Genomic DNA, 23,900 nt, shown 5'->3' with positions numbered 1-23,900 from the left:
CTTCATCAGGTCAGGTTCTGTTTTCACTTTTTTTTTTGTCATACATCAATGATCTACTAGTTAATGCATTAACAAGTACATGCCTGCACAGTGCAAACTATTCCCCCTAGATCAGAACCTTCTTAACGTCATTCTGAAACTTCTGTATGTACTGAGCTACATATGAGCATTAACGTCACCAAAATTTTTTGTCATTCTCCAAGCACACATTTTATTTTATGTTTACATGTTTGTTCAGAGATCATTACCTAAAAAAACCCTGCATCATAGATACCTTGGCTTTACATTTAAGCAGCGTATTTCATGATCAAAACAAATCGATCTGATTTCGAACAATGCTCGCTACAGAGGCTCAGATACTTGCGCCATATTTTTCATGTCACTTGTCTAAATACCAAGTTATAAAACCCTGATCTGCCAAATCCCAAAAAACGGCTGTACCATTAGGGCCGGGTTTCCATAAGCTTGTGAATGTAAACAAACTGGAAATTATTCAAGAAAATGACTATCTGCTATATTTCACCAATGACAGATTTTCCATCTTCATCTCATAGAACACTCATGTTGCCAAACTGGTTGATGACATCAGCAAAGTTGCCAGTTGTCTGTATAAGATCACTAGTTTAGCACCGGTTTGTGTCAAGCGTTCAATATACCATGTGTTGTTCTATTCGCGGCTCACATATTGCATCCTAATTTGGGGTACCACAGCCCACAGAAACCTTGAGAGATTAATGGTCGTTCAAAAGAGGGTTCTAAGAGCGATTGAAGGGTATTATGATAGACCACAGCATTTGCCTACTGCACCGTTATTCATCAAGCATGATATGCTAAAAGCCAATCAGATTTATTATTTCCACCTGTTAAAACCCATCCATCGGCACAGGCTACATGCATCAATACCAGATCATAGCCTAGCGAGATATGAACTTACCCCTAAAGTTTGAACAAACTACGGCAAACAAACACTAACCTACTAAGTTCCCACTGTTCTTAAAGGCCCACCGAAAATATTTTCTTCCCCGGTGACTGTAAGACTTCGCCCCCAGAACGCAAGGCCGCAAAATGTTTTTGAAAAGAGTAACTAATAACGCAGTTCAGCCACTGCAATCACACGATTCTGTTGTGCTTCTCTCCTTCCGTTCCCTCGCAAAGATTTTTTACTCTCCTGCCCGGTCGTCTAGCCTCCGCATGACAAATTCCCCTTCCTCCTCCGCGTTTGGTGAGAGGTGGGGCGTGGCACTCCGCGTTCGCGAAAAACAAAACAAAACAAAACAAAAAAACGGGCTAGGGAGCGCGCGTTGCTGGATTCAGTCTGGCCGTGGCGAGGAAAAAGCGCGCAGCGAGCGGTAGACACCCATCCTTCACCCTCAGACAGCGAGAGGGACCAATGGACGTCGTTCCCGAGAAATACGTCATTGCTGCGGCTCGACGGGCCAGCGCAGGGAACGGAAAAGCTGGCTTCCCGAAGGAGAGCATGAGAGAGCTTTGATTTGTATTTTCATTGCTTTGCGGCGCGCGTGTCACTGCATTTGCACAGGCTATCTCCGGTACCTGATCGAAACACTAGGCTCCTTCGCTTGAAAGGTCCTTCCCTGGACAGTGGCCCTTTAACAGGCCCAATCTTAATGCTGACTTCTCTGTTAGAAGCAACACATTCAAACGTAACATTAAAGCATACCTAATTGCAAACAATATTGAATTTTCTCCAATCTAACATTTCAAGATTTATGTATGTTGATCTTAACACTTTGGTTGAATTTTCTTGGTTGGAGCAAATGAATCAATCGCCTATGTTAGCAGCTCATGATTGGATGGCCAATTATTATTCTATTGTATATGTCTGTAATACGTTTTATTTTGTTGTGTACTTCTTTTGCTGCTGTGGTTTCATGCGTGTAACAATCTTTTTGCAGAATATGCATTTATTATTTGTGTTAGGTTGTATTTGCCTAGATTGATAATATATTATTTCACTGGTTTGTCAAACTTTGCTTGGGTGCCGAGGCCTCCTCAGGTTTTTCAACCTTTTGCCTCGGCTGCCCCTTTCTGTAGAAAGAAAAGAAATATTAAAAAAAAAATCTCATCTGCATGGCCTTGGGCTCAGTCCACTTTGCTCCTATCATCGCAATGAGAATGTTCAGAGTTCTTGTATCGATTAATGAACCCTTTGTGATTTTGGTCACTTGGCTACTGTTTAAAATTATATAAACAGTCATCATCATCACCCGGATTATACCCAGAGCAGGGCGAAGGCCTCTCCCATTTTCCTCCAATTAAACTGGTCCTGTGCTAGCTACATCCACTTGATCCCTGCAAATATCTTAACCTCATCCACCCACCTAATTTCCTGCCTCCTCCTGCTATGCTTTACTTCCTTGGAATCGAACTGATTACTCTTAGCAACCATTGGTTATCCTCTCTTCACACTACATGTCCTGCCCATTTCTTCTTGATTTCTACTAGAATACTAGCAACTTGAGTTATTTCTCTGAACCACTCTGAAGAGGAAGGAGAGAAGGGGGGTTGTTTTGGTATCAAATACCCTACAAAATTTTTGGAACACAGCATCCACCCCGCTCCCCCTTCCTTTTTGCGCATTGCTTTTTCTACAGATGGTGTTCAACACCTTAAGTTGCTTTGGGACATTAAACCCCATAAGCCAAACGAAACCTTGTATATGACGGATAGTAAGCTGATTGGTCTGCAATTTTTCAAGTCCTTAGCATCCCCTTTCTTATGACTTAAGATAATGTTGCCATTCTTCCATGATATCAGTACCTTCGATGTCATCAGGCATTGCGTATACAAGGTAGCCAGTTTTTCTAGCATGATATCCCCCCTGTCCTTCAACAAATCTATAGTTACCTGATCCTCCCTAGCTGCTTTCCCCCTTTCCAATGTTCCTAAAGCTTTGTTCATCTCGTCCTTCATTACTGGTGGAATTCTAATTGCTCTTCACTACTGGCAATATCATTATTGTCCTGATTACTTCTGCTACTGTATAGGTCAATACAGAACTCCTCAGCTACCTTGACTATCTTCTCCATATTAGTAATAACACCGCCCGCCTTGCCCCTCAGTGCATACATCTGATTTTTGCCTATTCCCAATTTTCACCGCTTTCAGGCTATGACCATTCTTTAAAACATGCTCAATTTTCCCCATGCTATACTTCCTTATGTAGCCCACATTACGCTTCTGATATTTCTGCCAGTTCTTATCTCATCTGTTCGGTTGGAGGTTTTTATACTTTAGCACTTCTTAATCAAATCTTTCGTCTCCTTAGATAGTTTACCAGTTTCCTATCTGACTGTCCTACCATCTACTTCTACCGAGCACTCAGTAATGATATCTCAGAGATTATTGTTCACTGCGTCCAGGCTAAGGTCGGCTTCCTTGGTTAGCACTGAATATCTATCCTGCAGCGAAATCCTGAAATTTTCTACTCTTCCTCTAACCTGATTCATTGATTGACTTCTTCCTCAATAATCTGTTTCATTCCCTCTTCAAATCCAGATAAATTCAAGACCTTACCATCCTTACCTTACTATCAAGAAGCTGTCATGAGATAAATATTTTACCTTTCAATCCTTGTACTGAATTGTACAAATAGTTCTTTCCCATGCATTATAGCAAATTTAAACTTTCTTCTCAGCCTTACTCATGATGTGAAATAAATTTCAGATTCTGCAATTTGCAGCTGTGTGTTTCTCTGTGCTTTCAATATATATATATATATAGTTTAAAGGAGCTGACAGTCTATGAATCCAAAGCAAACATTGCGGATCCTTTTTTTTCATGTTTTGTTGTTGGGATTTGACAAGAATGTCTTATGGTGATTATCGGGGCTTTGTGTTCAATATTCTTTATCCCGATAATCACCATAAGACTATTCTTGTCAAACACCAACAACAAAACATGAAAAAAAAAAAAAAACCTAACGTTTGCTTTGGACTCGTAGACTGTCAGCTCCTTTAAACTCTACAATAATGAGCCCCTCGTGTGTGTATGTGTGTGTGTGTGTGTGTGTGTGTGTGTGTGTGTGTGTGTGTGTGTGTGTGTGTGTGTGTGTGTGTGTGTGTGTGTGTGTGTGTGTGTGTGTGTGTGTGTGTGTGTGTGTGTGTGTGTGTGTGTGTGTGTGTGTGTGTGTGTGTGTGTGTGTGTGTGTGTGTGTGTGTGTGTGCGCGCCTGAGTGAGTGAGTGAGTGAGTGAGTGAGTGAGTGAGTGAGTGAGTGAGTGAGTGAGTGAGTGAGCGAGCGAGCGAGCGTGCATGCGTGCGTGCGTGTGTGTGTATGACATACAAAGGGGCTTGGAACCCTCCTTAGAAGAGCTGCATTTCTTAGCGCAGTGGAACATCCTATTTGATTTTAAAAGGAAAACAGATAATGTCTGGTTCAGTGCACTACCTTCTCTGGAAGTTAATATACAGAGCTTATTCACATGTCGTCATTGCAGCTTTACTGGCAACCATGGCAAGCACAATGCAATATCAGAGAGAGAGAAAGAAAGATAGAGCCTATGGCGAATCATGCGGCATCGGTTAAAGCAGAGCTCTGATTGGACAGCATTGCAAAGCGTCTCAAGTGTCCAACAAATGAGCAATGCGCAGCAGGGAGGAGGCCTGTAGACCGGCACTGACACATTGAAAAGTATTTTTTGTGTGCATTCAGTTTCGAACTGCCCAACATTATGGTAGCTTCGCGATATAGGGTTGCCACAACTGCCGCCTGCTAAACCTGATAGTGAATAAGGTATGTATATTTAAATGTTTGCCATAACTTTCTGCATTGTTGCCAATTCAGTGTTCTGTATTAAGCCTGCTTACAAGTGTTATAGTTTACTACCAAAAAGCTGTCAACATATCTAAAAATCTTTAAAATCTCATTGCTGTCAAGGCACACCTCAAAACAATGCAGGTATTTCTTTGGTGTATTTTTTAGTGCTTTTAGGGTTTTATATTTCTAGCACATTTGTAAACTTTAATGGCAAGATGTAAGTCCAGCGCGAGGGTGTGTGCATCGGTTCATGTGTTGCCCCCGCCCTAAGTCAATTGTTTTTAGCCAGTTTGGACAGATGCACTGAAGTGTGCCTTTACAGTGATAATATTTTAAAGATATTTAGCTATGTCGACGACTTTTTGGTAGTTGCACAAACTACTCAGGATAACGAAAAGAATGCTCTAGTCAAGGGAACCTTGCAAGTTTTTAAGTCCTGTGCCCATTTTCTTAATTTCACCCATGAGCTTGCCAAAGATGGTAGCCTACAGTTCCTGGACATTTGGCTTTTTCTGAGTGACACACGCATTTGCTATATGTGCCAACCAAAGTCTAAGAAAATAAATTTTGAATTTTAATTTCGGCCTTTTTTAAATGAGTAAAAAGAGGTATCGCCAAGACATGCCTTCATGCCACCCTAGACAAGTGCTGCTCACAAAAGGTGATTAAAAGTCTGCACCTGCAGGCACCTAGGGAGCTCATGACATCCGTTGCTGAATGCCTGTTAAAAATGATAAAACCTGGGAAACAGGCAACGACAACTGAGCTACAAGCTCATGAGCAGGCTATATCCGTGGCACTGCCCTATATTCACCAGATGACACACCGCCTAAATAAGGTGGCGCAGAAAGGCAAGGTTCGAGTTGTTACTGCACCAGAAAAACTCTGCAAACTGTACAAGGCTGGTAATGTTGCCTCAAAAAAGAAAAAATGCCATTACCCAATAAAATATCAAATGCTGTATGCAGCTTGCAAGACCAATGTGGTCTACAGAATTCCCTTGTCATGCGAGAAAAACTGGCCGATGTATATCAAAGCTCGGCTGATGGAGCCAAGGCTGGCTGTCGAGGCATTATTAGGCTTGGGATACTTGGCGGCACATTGTAAACATTGTGAGGATAATTGTGTTCCAATATACAATCAGACACGGGTCACTCCAAGTTCAGACCAGAAAAAGCATGAAATATTGGAAGCCTTTCTCATTTACATGGAACGACAGTCGTGCGTCAGCAAGCCATCCTTATCTTTATCATTTAAAGAATTACAATTATTGAACTGGAATATGCTGTTGCACATGCGCTTTAGGGTGTGATATTTTGTACATAGTTTGCCTATATATTGAATGTGTCTGTCTGGAATAAAACCAAGTTGATGTCTAGCGTTCGTGGTGTTCGTCTCTCTTCTGTCCTTCTTTAGCTCTAGTTACCTGAATCTAAAAATCACCAACTAGCCCAGTTGTCCGCTTTAAATTATAATTTAAAGAATGATAGTGTTCAATGCCAAAAGCTGTTAAGTTTGTTGCTGCTAGTCTAATTTCTTCATGTATTTCATCTTTCTTTTATGTTTGATACCTGAAGCGGCACAGTCCTTTGTCACCATTAGCCCTGTATACATGGACTCGACAGAGTCAGGCCGAGTAAGCCTGTCGAGTAAAAAACTAGTTCCTGGGTTTATGTATACGCAGTCGGGTCGAGTAAAATAGGCGTGGAGCGGGTCACGTTAACTCGCTTGCAGGGGGTAGGTTAATTCGCTTGACCCGCTTGTCTGTAGACGCTGTCGAGTTATGGCAAACTTTGGGATCAAAAAGCCTCCGAAGCGGCAAGGAGCGTCAGCGAAGGCGAATGCTTTTTAGCCCTCATCAACGATAAAAAATAATCGAAGCTCTCGATAGTAAAAGGCAACGGAATCAAATACGAGTAGGAAATTTGCGCAAGAACTTCGAATCTCGACACTACGCACCACTGCGATACTTACTCGCTAGAAAGCGAGTTCGTGTAGACATCAACCAGGTCAAGTAATGGTGGCCTCGCTAACTCGACGCTGACTCGACCCGGTACTGTTGAGTCCATACAGAGCTATTGTCAAGCCCATTTAGAAGTTTTTTTGCCGACGTGCCAGGCATCTGTACTTGTATGTGGTGTCTAATGAGCTTTTAATTGAGTGATGATTGCTTTCCTATATTTTACAGCCGAGAAGCCTGTTTTTGCTGGTCAAAAAACTCGCAGCTGAAGGATAGAGCCAAGTACAATATGTCACAGATAGATGAATCATGATGACTATGAATAAGCCAGCAACATATGGTGACTCTTCTGGAATTTTTTCTCATCGTTTTCATGCTTTCTGTTATTTTGCATGCATTATTCATACGTCCTACACACACACAAAAGAGACTTTCTTAGGCGACAATGTGTTGCTATTCCTTGCATGCTGGTAATGCTGCAAGAGCCAACCAATTTGATTTTATGAAAATCATCACCTACAGTAAAGCGCGTGTGGTGCTGCGCATTTTAGATTATTGAAAAATAATCTTCCCACTCTGGAGATATTACTACAAGCTGACTGGCTGCCGAGTACCTACAGCACCCTGCTCAAATGTGGATCAACTCGGTTTCAATATGGTTGGTGCAACAGCGTTAAAGCAGAGATTAGTTCAAGAATGGATCGAGTTATATACTTCCTTTTTTTTTTTATTGTCATTTTGCACCGATAACTTTCAAAGCAAAGGTGCGATACAGGTAATAACGATTGTTAGCGAATTGGTTGTTCAATGCGTTGTTCGATAACCGTAGCAATTAAAATGCCAGTTCTGGCTGCAGCTGCAGCATTTCACATTTCCATTGTGTGTCGCTCATTAAGGCCACAGCTGTTCGCATTCAGACTAATTTTAAATTAACATGCACGTACTTCGACCAGCATGTACTTCGACCGGCTCTTAATTTCGCGACAATAAAGTGAAAAACAGTCAATCAATAATAAACAAACTGAACGCTGGTCACGGCAACAACCATATGCATGCACACAACCTGCTAGCAACGCTTTCGATTGCGAAAATCGAGCCGCAAATCGCAACAATATGGACTGGCGCGCGCGATCATGATACCATACGAGCTCGCGCTCACTGCATCGCGCGTCAGCTGATCGTGTCGAAGCCCGCCCTTCCAAAGCTGTAGCATGCTTGACCGTAACGACGAATACACATTTTTCATTCCCACCTTACCTCTGAGGTTTCGGCGTTTCTTCGAAAGTAGTGATTCACTTGTAGTGTCCTCATCTTTGGTGAGCAGCGACATAACTGATTCTCAGTTCTCCACTTATCTCAACCACTCAACCACGATCCTTTCCGGAGACGGATTCTCAATCCGACTGCAGTGATCTCCACGGAACAAAAAACGGGCGCGCGAAGACCTCAGATCTTTGCTTTAGCGCGCAGCCATATGCTCGGAAGAGGCGCCTGAAATACCGTACTCGCTGCCTCCTCCATGCGCGATCAACTAGTGAATGGGAGGCGGTCGAAACGTTCACAACGCCGGCAGCAGGAGAAGCATCATCACGTCACGGGGGTGCGCAACACAGCGCTTGTTTCGCTGCAGCGTCCAAGGCTTACGAAGCGCGTGATTCAAAGACAATAGCGCACATGTTGCTCTTGCGTGACTCCTGTCCGTCTTGTCGGTGCAGATCTCTTCGCCATTTATCAGTTTTATCAAGGGCAACCGGCAGCCCGTCATAAGCATAAAGCAAGCCGAGTTGTGCAACGGCTACTTTCGGTTTCGGATCGGCACACAGGGCTTTTGAGAGAACTAGCGCGACTGCTAAATGGAGTTGAGCGGCAGTTGACCACGGGTGTGAAACTTACGTCTCGAAATGCCGGCCTTGAGGAGGAGGAGGAGGAAAAATGATATCGTAGGAAATAACGATCATACACAAATATCATCACTCCATCCTGCCTCATTGAGAATTTGAGCGCGGCGCGCTGGTGTTAATTCTGACGTCCATGAGGTTCTCACTGACCATTACAATAAAGCTTGAGACTGAACATAGTTTTATTATTCTTTTCTATCAGCAAGCTTTGCCGGTTTACTGTTAACAGTGCAGCCAGTAACTGAATCAACAAATGCGGTACACAACTATTTTCACATGTTACTTGAACCCATCAAATTTGAGTAGAAGCTCACAAATTCACTATAGCTGTTTTTATGCTCGCGGTTCACATATATGTAAAAATTCCGTGCCAATTATGTTGGTGTATCAATGTTGCAAGGCAAAACATATGCTTCCCTGTTGCCGAGTGCAACTCCAGAGCTTACCTATGATTTCAAACGCTGGTATAGCATGACCTGTAGGATTTAGGTGATGCTCCAAGAATGCAAGAGCCTTGACTTCTTGACACAATTGCTTTTTCGTGCTTTGCTGCAAACAAGGTAAAAGGCCGGCCGTAATATAAGCTTGGTTCGAATTAGTAACAGTTTTTTGATAACACAGCGCAAAAATGACACGAATAACATATGTAGACAGGACAGGCAAGACATACTGTCTGTCTTGTTTACATCTGGGTTGCCTGTGTCAATTTTTGTGGAACGTTTTCAAAAAAAGTTGGTTGCATTCCATCTAATGAGTAAGCAAACTGCAACAATACGAGGTACGTGCATGACTGATTGTTTATTGCAATAAATACAAAAGAAAAATAGCATTATCAATTCCACACTTATATATATATATATATATATATATATATATATATTAACACACAACACTCAGAGTGGCTCTTAAAGAAAAAGATTTCATGAAGAGTTGACACAGGCTATATGCCTTAATTCTACCTTTGTTTTGAGCATAATGAATTTCACTCAGTAGCTGATACCAAGGCTCTGTTCTACAATTAGATATCAGCTCAATAAAAACTGACAAGGCTTTATATAAATACAAGTGAAAGAAGCAGTGGAAGATGTTACCTTGAGAATGTTTTGATTTCTCAACTTCAGTTCACAGAGAACAAAATATATGAATCTAATAAAGCTTACAACCTCATTCGAAGCACACTATATGACACACTCCCAAATGGTGCAAATACACTGAAAAGAATGTCACATATAGAACTGACACAGATCAACATTAACACTCAACCCTTTGCGATTGATTCTTTGACCAGAATGCTGCACAAAATGCAGTAAGTACTAACTGGAAGTGTACATGCAAGTGGCCCTCCAGCCTCGGATCTCTCGTGTCTCTAGTGTGCCTCGCAAAGCAGCATCATAACTTGAATAAGATCAACAAAAACAACACACAATATCATATGTGAGATTGCCACACGCATTGTCACACTTTTCTGCTCAAAATATAAAGGCAGGATCAAAATAAATTTCTGTGAACAAGTTTTAAGAAAGCACATTTCTCCTCCATGGCTCAGAGCCTATTTGCACATGTGCGTGTGGTATAGGACTATATATCTTAAATGTAAAATTAAGGAGCAAAACCAGGCAAACCACAAAAGCTTGTATAAACACGTCAAACAAACCTTTGGCAATGAAATCAAGTTGCATGGCATCAACACGGCATGCATGCATGGATTGCACATTATCATGTTATCCTACATGACATGAAGAAAAAAGCAGCAATAATAACTAAGTCTGTGAAGAAAGGAAACTGACTAGCATATTTGTACGTCTGCAGACGATTTCTGCACAAGTTACACTAACAAAAGATACTGTTGGCTCAGTAGCAAATACACACAATCCACATCATTACAAAATAAAGAAAAAAGATAAGTACAAGACAGCAGGCAAATATATATTGATGCTAACCCCTGACTAATTTTTTATCTCGTATTTCTCGGCAGCTACTAAATGCTAAATTTGAGAAAAAGTAATCTGGTACCCTATACTTCTTTTATACCTCAATATATGGGTTCTTGAAAACATAAGCCCTTTCTTTACACAGTACATTTAAACGAGAGAGTTGCCATGCATGTGTGAAGTTGACACTGTTTTGATGCTGTGCGTATTTGTTGGATTACCTGCTAAAGACAAAAGGTGCACAAGATGACGACAGTAACACATGCAATGCACTAGTCAAGCCAAAAAGAATAAACTCTGCTGCAGTTTCTGGGCACACAATGCACTTCATGCAAAAGCCAGTCTAAGACAAGCACACACAGGTAAATACAGCAAGGTCAAAATACCATAACACCGTGGGACACACCATATATCCTCTAATATGACACAAGAAGAATAGCACGTAAGGCAGGAAATACACCTTGAGCAAACTTTCATTCATGAATCTGCATCAGCTTGGCGCAAGTGGACAGACCTCAAACGGGCAGCACATTTTAAACCACGCAGACCAATCAATAAGAGACTTATGCGAGCACCATGCCTGCTTTTAGTTGTATCTGTCAGCATGGCCATGATTTAAGGTAAAAGCCATGCTTATATTTGACTGACAATCAGCTTCTTGAACTCTTACGTTAATTATACCTACCGCTGTTACCAACGGAACAGTGGCACAGTAATCCTAACAGATTGTGCATGTTCAGCCTTTGCAACAATGCAGTTCATACACAGTTCATTCACAGTTAATACAGAGTTCATACACATCAATAGCTTTAAAACTATTCTTTTTCTTTTTTTTTTTTTTCAGCAGGCAATCACACAAAAAAACTTACAATTGTGCAAGTGTGCATGAGCACTGCTCAACAATTTTTTTCCTCTCTCAGAAAGCCTACTAACTCTGCCCAGTAACTCACACCCTAGCACAGCGTGGCTGCATCTTATCTTGCAAGAAATACGCTACATAATTTACGTCATATTTTGCACAAATCTCTTGAATAAATAGCCTTTACACTGTGTAGATATATCCAACCGGGCTTTGGTACATGTTGACAAGAGTGCTTCACGAACAAACAAAAACAACACCGCACATCACGGCTAAACATGCTGGCTCCATCAGAAACTCTTGTGTCGCGCCGCATCATAGAAGGCAAGAGACAGTCACATGTTCTTTAACACACTGCATGTATATGAACATGCCTAGGTTTAAAATAAAAATGTCCTTGAAGCTTCAAGGACAGATTTGGCTTTCCCAAACTGCAGTCTAGCTTAACTGCAACAAAAAATAATTTGGTGCAGAATGCAGCAGCAATAAATAAATTTGACTTCCTATCTTCAGCCATCCTATTCAATAATCCAGTCCCATGAAAACAAAACTCGAGCCAACCAAAGATATTTACACTTTCTGTTGGATTCCAAAAATAAGCTAGATTGCACGTCCTCATTAAGTGAAGCAGATGTGTGCACCATCAGTGACCATAATGAATGTCAGTGCGCTTTAGTTACTGATACAGAAGGTGATTTCCCTATTAAAAGGAAGTTGACAAATATTCACAATTCCATATTATACAAAATGTGTGTGATACATGGTACCCATTGGGGGCCGTTTTTAGATACTCAAAAAGGGGAAGCCTGTCGTGAGTAACAGAAGAAAAAAAAAATGCACTGACAAGTAATAAGCCTTGTAACACAAGGAGACAGAATTTATCTAACCTAAAAAGTAATGCTACCTTCGTAAAATTTTAAAGGGAGAGAGGATTCATAAGTGTGCCACACACATACTCAAGCAGGATCTAGTTACATCATGAAAAGGGATTTCAAAAGCTCAAACTGGAATATAACGACAGTTTACACCAATGAAACAAGACTGGCCACGGATCATGGTAGGCTGATTCCATGCAATGCAGCAGGAAAGAAATGAAGAAAAGTGATGTAAATATTAGCACCAGTGCGCAAGGGAGGCTCCATGTCTTAGTTGAGCAGAGACTATGGGCTCGGAGCTAACTTGATGAAGTAGATTGTCCTACTGACGGCTGTTAAAGAAAGATACAAGCTGTATCACTATAAGACAAACGTGGTGAGATATTCCAAATATTTTCCAGGCCCATCATAAACTCTTAGAAAAGGCAGAATGCCTTTCTGTCTTGACAATACTCAGCAAACTTAAAATGATGAAAATGCACATTTTGAATCAACAACAAATACATTCTGCATACAGATGACTTCAGAATAGTTTCATAATCAGCAGTAAATCTCTCTCACCAAACCAAAACAAGAACTGCTGCAGTCCAAATGCTTTAAGAAACAATAAGGCAGACAGTATTAAATGACACTTGGAGGCCTGGATAAAGGAGGCGAGGGCTGTATACCTTTCTTCTTGAAACTTTTTTGTATACAAAGGCAACAAAGCAACAATAAATAAAATAAATATGGCACAACAGATCATACTAAACCAACCTGTCGCAGTTTAATCCTAGTCCAAGAAACAGAGGCGTGCAAGGAAGCTTCAGTACTTTTGTAAGATGTCTACACCACAAATAGACTGCAGCACCACATTTGTCTCGGATGAAGTGTACATGGGGCGGCACACAGTGAAATAACATTTATGGTGATTGTGCGAGACCTGAGTACAGCATGAAATTAGTACTCTGCAAGACACACCGAGATCACGTCACTCTGTCCCTCTCTTGAGGCGTAAGTAAAAACAGAAAAATCTTTACACAAAAAAAATTTCATGATTTGCTGAAAATGCGAAATGCCTCGACACATTTTGATAATGAAAAACGCCTTCACCGAGAAAAACCACACAAAAGGAATATGACCACGATAAAAGTGACACAGCCTAATATAAAGAATCACTAGCAAATCAGGACTAGATATGTCCCATCAAATTTACTCAGTATTTATGTCAGTTAAAATTTCAGCGGAAAAAATTCCAAGCTACTAAGTTGCTATGAATTCTTGGATTGTTAGCAATTACTAACATTAAAGAAGATTGTCACACCTGTGAAAGACTGCACAACCTCAGCTGAGATCGATATACTTGAAACAGCAATAAAGCATTGATTGGCCAATCAAGAGTTGTAAAGCGAAAGCAATATGAAAACATGAATCACGGACCAGCCCCCCCCCCCGGAGGACAGGTGGCCAAATACTGTCTCCAACTATTAATGATTGCTTCTGGCTCATCCAAAATATCTCACTCCTCACAGTTAATGTGATTCCTAAAATACGAACCCACTGTAAAAAGTGGGAATTGTGTCAGTGTCCTAAAGTCTTTGTACTAGTTAAAGCTTTGACCACTGGAAATACAAGTGCCCATTACTGTCAACAGATTGTCAGCACACTTAACTTGACTTTTTTTTTTCCTTCTCCATAGGAAACTGTTCCCAATATCACTTTCATGACCATAATTCTTCTTTAAATATCGTGACAGCACTGAGAACCAACCATAAAATTGACCTGGAATATTTTGCCAGGCCTAATGAAGTACTTATCCAAGAAACTAAGAAGTTTTCTCAAAAGCTTCTCCTTCCCAACATGTGCAATGCTGTGTATTTGTATATGGCACCAGGCTACTGCAGAAGTGTGAATGAGGAAGAGGACAACTGCGAGAAGTATGCAGTGATTACAACTGTTAATAAGGTCATTCAAAATAAATAAATTAAAAAAAAAAAAAACATTGGAAAGACTCATGCTATGACACTATATGGTCAGGCTTTGCAGCTTAACTTGGTGGTAGCAGTGTTAATAATTAGTTTTCCAGAGTTAACCTGCTCTTGTCTAGTCCCACAAGCCACTAACTAGCCTGCAGCATGCTGCGATAACTCATCAGACACCCCTATGCAATGTGCTCAACAGTGGAACTGTACAGTAACAAAAGGGCAAGGGTGCACTGTGCTCTGAATGTAGCTTTTCTTGAACTTGACTAGTAGCACTATACAACAGCGATTAAGTGTGATGACACAGAACTGTACACTGATAAATCTGCTGTTATTTCCCAATGAACACAAATTAAAACTCAACATGAAAAAAAAAAGGATGCCCCAGTGTATGGATGTAGAAATTGGGCTTGGCAATTTAGTACTAGTTTGGCCATAGAATGCCTTTGTTTGGCCAAAAAATGCAATTCCAATTGAGCTACACCTGTGATGTTAGCTTGAATCACGTGAACAGAAAGACCAGAAGTTCCATTCCAGAAGATGATTGTTCATGCTTCCACCTTTTGTGTAACAAGATGCTTAGCATGGTTTTCTGTTAAAATAAAAACTACTCGTCTGTATCGCCATGCTGTTGGCAGATTCATTGAATGCAATAAGCCTTATGCACTCGAGTCTTAGGTCTTACTGAATAAACTACTTATATATAGGGATAGGGCCTTAATTTTCCCTGATGATGACAATATGGAAACAAATGTAGTTTGAGGCAGTGGTTAAGTGATGTGTCAGTATGCCTCAATGACATCAAAGGCATCAAACTGGCATTAACAGCAAGCATGCTCAATCGTAAGTTCTTTTACCACACCCAGTTCTGTTTCACGCACGAATCCCTTACTACATTATCCCAGCACATATACGCTGCAGAATACAGCCTCAGAAGAGCACACCATGAAATCTACAAGCAGGCGGGCACTCGGGAGAGCACCAGTTTGCAAGGTCCTTTCTGTATATGGGACACATACACAGCACACGTCACTTGTTGGTTAACAGGTGTCACATTGCTGATCACAAAGCTACAAAACTGGCTCTTTCACAGTGGCGATAAAGAAAGTGGATCAGACCAGGCTCCTAAAGGTTACATCGGACAACTTAGAAATGAGAACAGAAGCATTTCTACAAATGAGACCTGGCAGTCTGAATTTTTAAGTTAAGCGGTTACCGATAACCTATTGCTCAACATAGCCTCTCATTCCAGCACAATTAAGATGAATACAATCTGGCATTCACTAAAAGGAATGAAATGAACAATTTAGATTAGGTAATAGTTACAGTGTATATAAAATGTGCTGCTTACAATAATAAGCATGCTAATAAATCTGCCAGGTAAATGCTTTTGTACATCGCTCCTGCCTACTCACTTATACCATGAAGCTTATACCAGCTTATACCATGAAACTCACTTCAGTGCCACATTGTCTTAGCCACCTTCGAAGTCATCACCTTCAATAGAAGCCGTTTAGGCCCGTACTAGACCTGAAATGGGCAGTACTACACCAGACATATAGAAAGCACTGTATCGAACAACCATAACACAACCAAAAAACATGAGGCTAAAGCAGTAAGTTCAGTGGAGTTCGAAAACCGACTTCCACAAATATGCAAGCCAGATGGCTACAAATCGAAAGCTGCACACTGAAATAATGTTTGAGTTGTTGATAAATTTGGCCACATCCCAACATTTTTATGCAAAACTAGTTAGCTCAACTGATAAAACTGCTGTGTGCTGGCAAATATTTGCGGTGCTCCCTCAAGACAAAAGTTCAAATTGGCAAAATACAGAAAAAAATGTGCACAAAGCTTTCTTCTGTAGCCATATGGCTACAGTCGGGCAGGTTTTTAACCATGACCTTTACCCTGTCTGAACAGAAGTCCGAAGGGGTGGCACTAGTACTCAACGAAGTGGTCATCGTGGGTCTTGGCGTGCCGTTCGTAGTGGTGCTTCTGGATGAAGCCCCGGCCGCACAACTTGCACCGGTAAGGGTGCTGGGAGGTGGTGCTGAGCAGGCTGCCCAGGAAGCTGGTGGCGGCAGAGCTAGTGCTGGTGCTGCCGGTGCTGTTGCTCCCCATGTGGTGGTGATGGTGGTGGTGGCGCTCACTGCCAAGGATGTTCTTGAGCAAGCGACTATCGTGGGTGGGCAGGTGCTTCTGCAGGTGGTCCTTGCGCGTGAATGCCCGCCCGCACACCTCGCACTGGTACGGCCGTTCGCCCGTGTGAAGCCGCATGTGCCGGTTCAGCTTTGCCCTGCATTGTGGCATTGAGGCAGACAAATGAAACAAAAACACATTAGTGGTGCCATGTTTGTAATGGCCTTCCACTGACCACAGCCCCCAACAAAGTCATTCCCATCAATTTATACATCAGCAAATAGCAGTTTTGTAGAACAAATAAGAAATCAAAGTGTAATGTATGGAACGGTATGGTGTCGAGGGTGCTGCATCATTTTTTACTATATGGGGTTCTTTAAACATGCACAGCACATGGACATTGTTATATTCCGCATCCATAAAGTTGGCCTCAAATCTATTTCAGCTTCTCTACCGTGACCATGCAATTTGCTCATTTGGCCCTCAATCAAGCAAACTGGGATACAAGGTTAAAACGAAATTCCTGAAGTAGCATACTTCCAAGACTCACCTATAGTCACTTGTGTAAGGGCAGTACTCGCAAGGGAACTTTCGCAGCTTTCCACCGCCGCCACTTCTGTGATGGCCCCCACATGATGGCTGCAACTGCCGTAAGGTCAGGTCCTTTGGAAGCTGGACGGGCACTGTGTTTTTTGTTTGTTTTTTTAATAAATGCAACAGAAAATATAATATTACAACACTGTGTTTTGCTCAACCCCTCTCCCAACAGAAACTAGGAAGAAAGCACAACAGCACCCTTTCTTTTCTTTACCGCAACATAAATCGTTTCCACATGCAGCAACAACTTACACCACATTAATGAAGTGCACTTTAAAGGCAGAGTGAAGCTGATGAAATAAAGCCGTAACATGGGACAAAAGTTTCCTTCTTACCAAGACTGCCAAGACTAGCGTTGAGCTTGTCATCGTGATTTTGGTTAAATTTTATGTGGCAAATAAAACTCCTTTGTTTTGCCTGGCAGTCTCAGCTCAACCACACAAACTGAGGTGCTCAACTCATTTTATGAAAACACGTGGTATTTCATAAATTGCCGAGCCAGTGTCGGCTCCCTGTGGACACACCTGCTCGTCACATGCAGCTAAAAAAAATGGCACTGCACAATGTAGGCTGCAGTTACTGCATTCAGGGCACCAAGGTAGCCCATATTGTAATCGAGACAATTCAATCAAATTTCCTTCTAGATACACTTCCTAAACACCTTGAAAACTTTACAGCACTTTCAAGGCCTCAAACTATGAGGCAGTAAGAAATAAGGCTGGTACAGAAACAAACAAGGTATATAAAAAGTTTCACCAGCTTTCTAGGAATCACACTAAATGAATGCGCTTTCCAGCAATTCCATGCAAGGCACGTTCAGCAAAATTTGGAATGATTATAAAAGCCTGACCAGAACAAGCGTGCACATTCAATTCCACTGGACACGTCTGCATCAGAATGACAAGCAAAAACAACAAAAAAGAAAGAGCTGCAATTCATCTGCAGCAATTATAAGGCAAGCCAGAAACACTAAGCTTCAATTTGCTCTACTAAATATAAGAAAATATAGAAATTCAACACTGCTGTACAGCATCACACATGCTCAATGTTTATCGACTGCAGTTAGTAGCAACAATACACGGCACTGAGTGCACATACAGTAGACCACGTGTAAAATAGTGAAGAGGTGTTCTGACAATCTTTTGTTTTCGTTCAGCTTGCTAAATGTTTCAAGGCTAGAGAATCAATCTTTTTAAAATCTGATTTATTGTTCTTTTTTTTTAATTCTGTGTGGCTATAAGGTCAGGCTTTCTTTTTTTTTTTTCCTTATGCAAGTTTTCTTGAAGCAACTAGAGAGGAAAAAGTAAAAAAAAATATAAAGAGGTGGAGGTAGCAGCAATTTGTGGACAGTTTACTGATAAAAGATGGCCCTCATCACTGTACCTCTTTCCTGTACAATATTTGCACCTTTCTGTGGTGTGTTCCACATTAGCCATGTCATCACAGAACAAATGGTTGATGTGCAAAAACACCACTATTGGCTATCAATCAATTGTGAAAGATTTATTTTTGGATAAGTAAATTAAAATGGAGCATTGGCACCTTATGTACACGATTGACTGCACACTAAAAAGGCACTGCCCTACGACACTATCAATAGTAGCACTTTTTTTTTTCTACAGAAAAGTAACGGAAGCATTTGAAGCAACACCCTCAAACTACGACAAAGAGGCATGGCTCACACCACATCTGACTTAAACTAATTAGGTGCAGCACCTCTTCAGTATGGCTGTTATGGAAATAACATTATAAAAGACAAGATTTTCAGTTCAGGAATGTGTCAAGATAATAAAGCCCCCTCTTGACTATTTGTACAGTTTATAACAGCACTATCCGGAACACGTTCTCCTTACTATGACTATGACATGAAGGATATGTCAATTACAAACTGCATAGATTTAGCAAAAAACCATGCTAAATATCACAGTGACGACCATCCTAGAGTACACTGCTCCAAATACGACACCTGCACATTCTTCCTTCGTGACAGTGAACCATTCATACGGTTCATATCTATATCTGTTTTCTTTTGATCATTTGCCCTTTGTGATGAATTTGTATTGATTTAGTTCTCCACAGTGACAGCCCCATTGTTCTTGTGTTTGGAGGTATGGTCTATAGTACACACTCTTGACAGCAGCATTAGAAAGTGACAAAAGATGCTTAAATTTTGTATTTATTCAGCATGAAAGATGCGTGAAAACTGAATTGCAAGTGATGCATTTGATGTGCAAAGCTATCATTTAAAAGTTTGTCAGATGCCTTTGAGCACATGGCAAACATCTGAAATTATGCATCTAACTAATCTTCACATGCATATAATTGTGCCTATCAATTTGCTTGTTTGCTTGAACAAATCTGGCCAGGATTATGTACACTATTCCATTTAACTACATAAAAGGCATCAAAGCAGTGAGAGCAGTATGAAAACAAAAAAAAATATTTGTTCTCCTTCAATCAGCTTTATAAGAAACAGATCTTCCTTGAAGACAATAGACTGCTTGAAGAGGCAGTATAATGTACATTAACACACCAAGTAATGCCTCAATCGTACAATCACAACATATTACAAACAAGGCTACACTCAAGGCTGTTCCAAAAGCATCTGCAAGATATTTGGTGTGAAACAATCGTTCAAAATCAGCGTTTCTCAATTACATAGCCACCTCACAAACTGTGAACACTCTTGATAACATTATATATTTGACTATGCTTCATAAAATAATATCTTAGTAGGCAGATATCCCCAAAAGTACTCAACATTTGTGATCTTCCTTGATGCTAAAGGTTAAAACATGATGAAACAAATTTTGTTAATACGTAGAACTGCAAATGATTTAACCCTGCACCATTTCCGAGACTATCCGAGACTAAAGTGTATATCACGTATACTCGGTTTCTTACAACTTGAAGCTTGCCCGTTTTCAAGACAGGTGACAATGGCACTGCCTACTTCTTTTCTTATACAAAAACCTCAGTACAGCTTGTTTACACTGCAGTAAATGTTATGATCCTAAACATTTAAAAGCTCGAGATTATGACTGAAACTTAATGAACCATCAGAGGTCAATAGATAGGTCCCACTCGACAGCAAAGATGGGCTGAATTTTTAGTCATAGGTCAGGCAGGGTTCGAAGATTCTTTCATACCGATTCAAATACTGGGCTACTAGTCATTTTTCAGTTTTCTTTCCTTTGCAACATGTAATTTGCTGAGTGCTTTTCTACTACATTTCTTATTTTTGCATTACTGTAGAGCAAGAAGCTGAACAATAAGGTTCAGCACCAAATTCACTCAAGGTTGGGTTTCGCTCATTTGCACGCTACTCAAGCGAGCTGATACATGGCAAAGGTTTTTTTGTGACAGCGCTTATACTTCTCTCCCAGAATACACGAGGAATTCACTGAACGACTCCAGTTGAAGTGGCAGAAGAGACATGACATTTAAATGCATGACATGTAGCCAAGACCCTAGCCTGCGGCCTGCATAATGCATCAAATGCTTCCATACTCAGTTGAGGCACCATCGGAAAGAGGGTGTCGCACAAGCAAATGTTTCGCTGAACCCTTATAAACAGTAACAACTTTCATGGTGACGCCTGAAATTTGCGAGCTAGGTAATAACAACGGCAACTACAACATTGGCAAGACATTGCGATCGCAAAGTAATGAAATAGTAAACAATCACCTTACGACAATTTTGCAAGGTTGGTGGCTCAAATATAAAAACCACACAGACTTTTACAAGTCACTTGTTCAGCAAAAGTGGAAAAGGTAAAAGATAAGTGAGTGCAAAAGCATTTTCTGTGGAATTCGAAACAGTTTTGTGAGCACCTCTCTGCACAGTACATTAGAATAAAGTAACAACTTTAAAATGAGACATATAGATGCTATAATTAATGGAAAATGCAATTCTAAATTCATGACTCAAAGTAAGCTGTGTTACCTATGCAAAGTGTCAAAAACTGATCCCCTCTACATGCACTCCTCTCGGAAATTTGGATTCTTTCAACAGACACTTCCAATCCTAAAGTATAGTTAGCCATCCCATCAATGAGAGTAAGAATAATGTATGGAATGTCTTCATTCTGCACAATCTACACACACTGCACAAGCTGCAGCGTAAAGAGAAGACCACGACAGTTGCGCTCCTTAGGGGACACTATTGCTGCTACTGCTGAAAGCAGCATACCTAAAAAGAAGAGTATAACTTGCGCAGAGTTTCCCCATCATCACTTGCGCCATATGAACATAGGTGGACCTCTATAGAGATTTAATTATGGCGTGGTGGCGGCTGGCATGCATCAAGCTGCTATTTTTCCAGGTAGCAAATACAAAAGAAAAAAAAAACGGTTACAGTGTTGACCTGAGGCCTGCTCAATGAAAGTGGGCTTCAAGAGACTTTACAGCGCTAAGAAATTGTGACTCAAGTTTTGAGGCACAGGTTGGAGAACAGCGGCTATAACAAGTGCACACCATGCTGAGAGAATGAAATGTATGTTTTACAAATCAATCCTGGACTCTGTGCAGAGGTAATAAATCATTCACAGTATGTATGCACCATACACTTCTTGAAATGGTTGTCAATCACGACAAGATAGGCAATGGCCCTCTCTGTGACGTTTGAGGTGGTCTTTGCGACTGAATGCTTTGGAACACTTAGAGCATCGGAACGGCTTGTCGCCGGTGTGACGGCGCTCGTGATGCAGTCGATTTGTTGAATACTCGCTGCTGTAGCTGCAGAACCGGCACTGGTACCGCTTCGGTCCTGCCATTGCACCACTGGGCTGAGAACCATACTTCCATACACGTGGAGAAGTAAAATCCTGCATGCCTAGGAACACAAGCAGAGAAACAAACTGTCACCAAACAATGTAAAACAAGAAGCATTATTGAGGCAGGCTTCCACAGATGCTCAGAGTGAAATGAATGCTGCAGACTGTCCATGTTCGACGAGTTTTACCATTGTTATCTGTCCTGCACCTCAAAAACAGGCTATAGAGTTAAGGCACTAACCTGGGATAGCTGGTAAATGTTCACACTAAACCTTACAGCGTAACAGAACAAAAGACAGCAAATAAAACATGGCACTGCGCTTATGTTTTACCTGCAGTCTTTCCTTGTGTCATGCTGCAGGCATCGACCCTTGCAAGCTTGGTCCTCAATTTGTTACTGTGCAATCTACCTTTTGTGCATGTTGACTGTCAGGGCAGCTATCGAGATGTCGGTAAAAACGAAACGTCTAGTTAATTGGTTCTGTGCACAACCTAAGAGAGGAGAGCACATTACACTGTAAAGCAAACTGATTGGAAAATAAATAACAACAGCATAACGACAAATGATCAACGAGTGCTAAAGGTAATTTTGCACAGTGTCATTTTTTATTGCAGAGTATGAAGCTGCTAGACCCTAGAAAGTGCTCACTGCTTTTCTATGCATGAAGGTGTATTTAAAACAGTCAAAGAGTCCTTCCTACAGTATTGCCCCATGTAATTCATATGCCCTAACGAGGTTCATGATACCCTTAATGACATCATCCCAAAAATCCTTATAAGTACATTTTAGGTGACAGTAAGGCACTAACTGCATATGGCAATAATATGTGATGACATACTGTATAATGAGCTACACTGGACCACCACTGCTCACAGTGTTGCTTGGGTTCTAGGTAGGTATAAAATTTCACCCATCGCCAGGACACAGCTTGAAGCTAAAAGGCTTTGTGGGCACGTAACTTCTGGTCAAACTAATCTGGGAGTGAAGCGTTTTTGCATTTTTACAGAGAAGATGATGCCGACATTCATTCTGCCACGAGCCATGTACTGAAGATGTTCAGTAAAAGCTTGGTAAGAGAAGTGTACAAGAAAGGGTGCTATCACAACTTCTCAAGTCTCGGTACCCTCAAAATGTAGTTTGATGCCACTGCACGATGTCCCTTACTAACTCTGTGTTTCCTCAAATGATGATTTTCATTCTAAAACAGCGCAAAAGAACAGGGACGAGAGAACGCAACGTACAACATGAGCGCTGTGTGTTGCGTTCTCTCGTCCCTGTTCTTTTGCGCTGTTTTAGAATGTATACATACCAACTCGCCCAGGCTTCTATTTTGGCATGATTTTCACCACTGATTTCACCCCTTTATGCAATCCAGTATTAAAAGAAACATACTAGCCCTATATTAATAAACTCGTTCTGTGAGTCACCAATGAGTTACCTCATACAGGATTTCAAAAAAGTAAACTTGATTGGACAAAACCTAATATGTGGCACTTCCCATGGTTACGAGCAGATTCGTATTTTATTTACATCAACAAAATCTTCACAATGTAGTAGTTAAAATATGCAGGGTCTATACTTTTTTTCATACTTTCGGGGATATTGATTTCACGTTATATTCAGAGTGAAGTTCAGGTGCAAATCTAATTCCAGTGTTGAGCTCATAAACCAATTTACTTATACCCAAATAATATCAAGTGCTCGTGTGTGTCTTGAGGTGAGGTATTGAGATGGGAGCAACACACTACTTCTCCAAACAACAACCAAACTGCTGCAGTGTACAGTGTTGAAAACTCCAGAGGCACAAACACTTTTTTGAGCATTTTGTTTTATCAAAATGTGAAAAAAAAGCAAACAATATATATATATATATATATATCTTTGATCTAGATACGTCCATTAACCTTTAGCCCGACAATAAGAGTCCAAGAGTTCAACAGTGCATGGCGGATCCTTGCATGCATTGCATAATCCTCGTCATCACATTCTGAATAAGCTATACCACACAAGGGCAAGAATTGCCAGTTGAGTTATCATCATGTTAGAAATACACTGAAGCACCGAGCCCAACCAACAAGTCAGCACTTTTAACTGAAGTACCGAAAAAACGCTATGACAGTCAAG

At 40.9% G+C, this 23,900-nt stretch overlaps 2 protein-coding genes across 2 annotated transcripts in view; both read right to left on the bottom strand.

Moving 5' to 3' along the window:
• Positions 1-8,479, bottom strand: part of LOC146191112 (sialin-like) — a 43,912-nt gene extending 35,433 nt beyond the window's left edge. The window contains exon 1 of the mRNA XM_084601591.1: positions 7,996-8,479. Coding sequence (XP_084457717.1) covers positions 7,996-8,068 — 73 coding nt within the window. The 5' untranslated portion in view covers positions 8,069-8,479. The remainder of the gene's footprint in view (positions 1-7,995) is intronic.
• Positions 8,480-11,385: 2,906 nt separating this feature from the next.
• LOC146191111 (zinc finger protein 711-like) lies at positions 11,386-23,028 on the bottom strand. Its single transcript, XM_084601590.1, has 2 exons — positions 16,955-23,028; positions 11,386-16,561 (listed from the first exon to the last, which is right to left on the bottom strand). Exon 2 carries the CDS (start codon positions 16,540-16,542, stop codon positions 16,204-16,206), a length of 339 nt encoding a protein of 112 aa, XP_084457716.1. The 5' UTR covers positions 16,543-16,561; positions 16,955-23,028; the 3' UTR covers positions 11,386-16,203.
• Positions 23,029-23,900: the final 872 nt, after the last annotated feature.

Source organism: Amblyomma maculatum, chromosome 4 (genome assembly GCF_055883805.1).
Source record: "Amblyomma maculatum isolate TAMU_Amacu chromosome 4, ASM5588380v1, whole genome shotgun sequence".
In the NCBI taxonomy this organism is placed as follows: Eukaryota; Metazoa; Arthropoda; class Arachnida; order Ixodida; family Ixodidae; genus Amblyomma; species Amblyomma maculatum.
This window is presented reverse-complemented; position numbering and strand designations above follow the sequence as displayed.

What these genes read in the sequence shown, in the direction of transcription:
- LOC146191111 (XM_084601590.1), bottom strand. Translation starts at nt 16,542, where the DNA reads ATGCGGCTTCACACGGGCGAACGGCCGTACCAGTGCGAGGTGTGCGGG.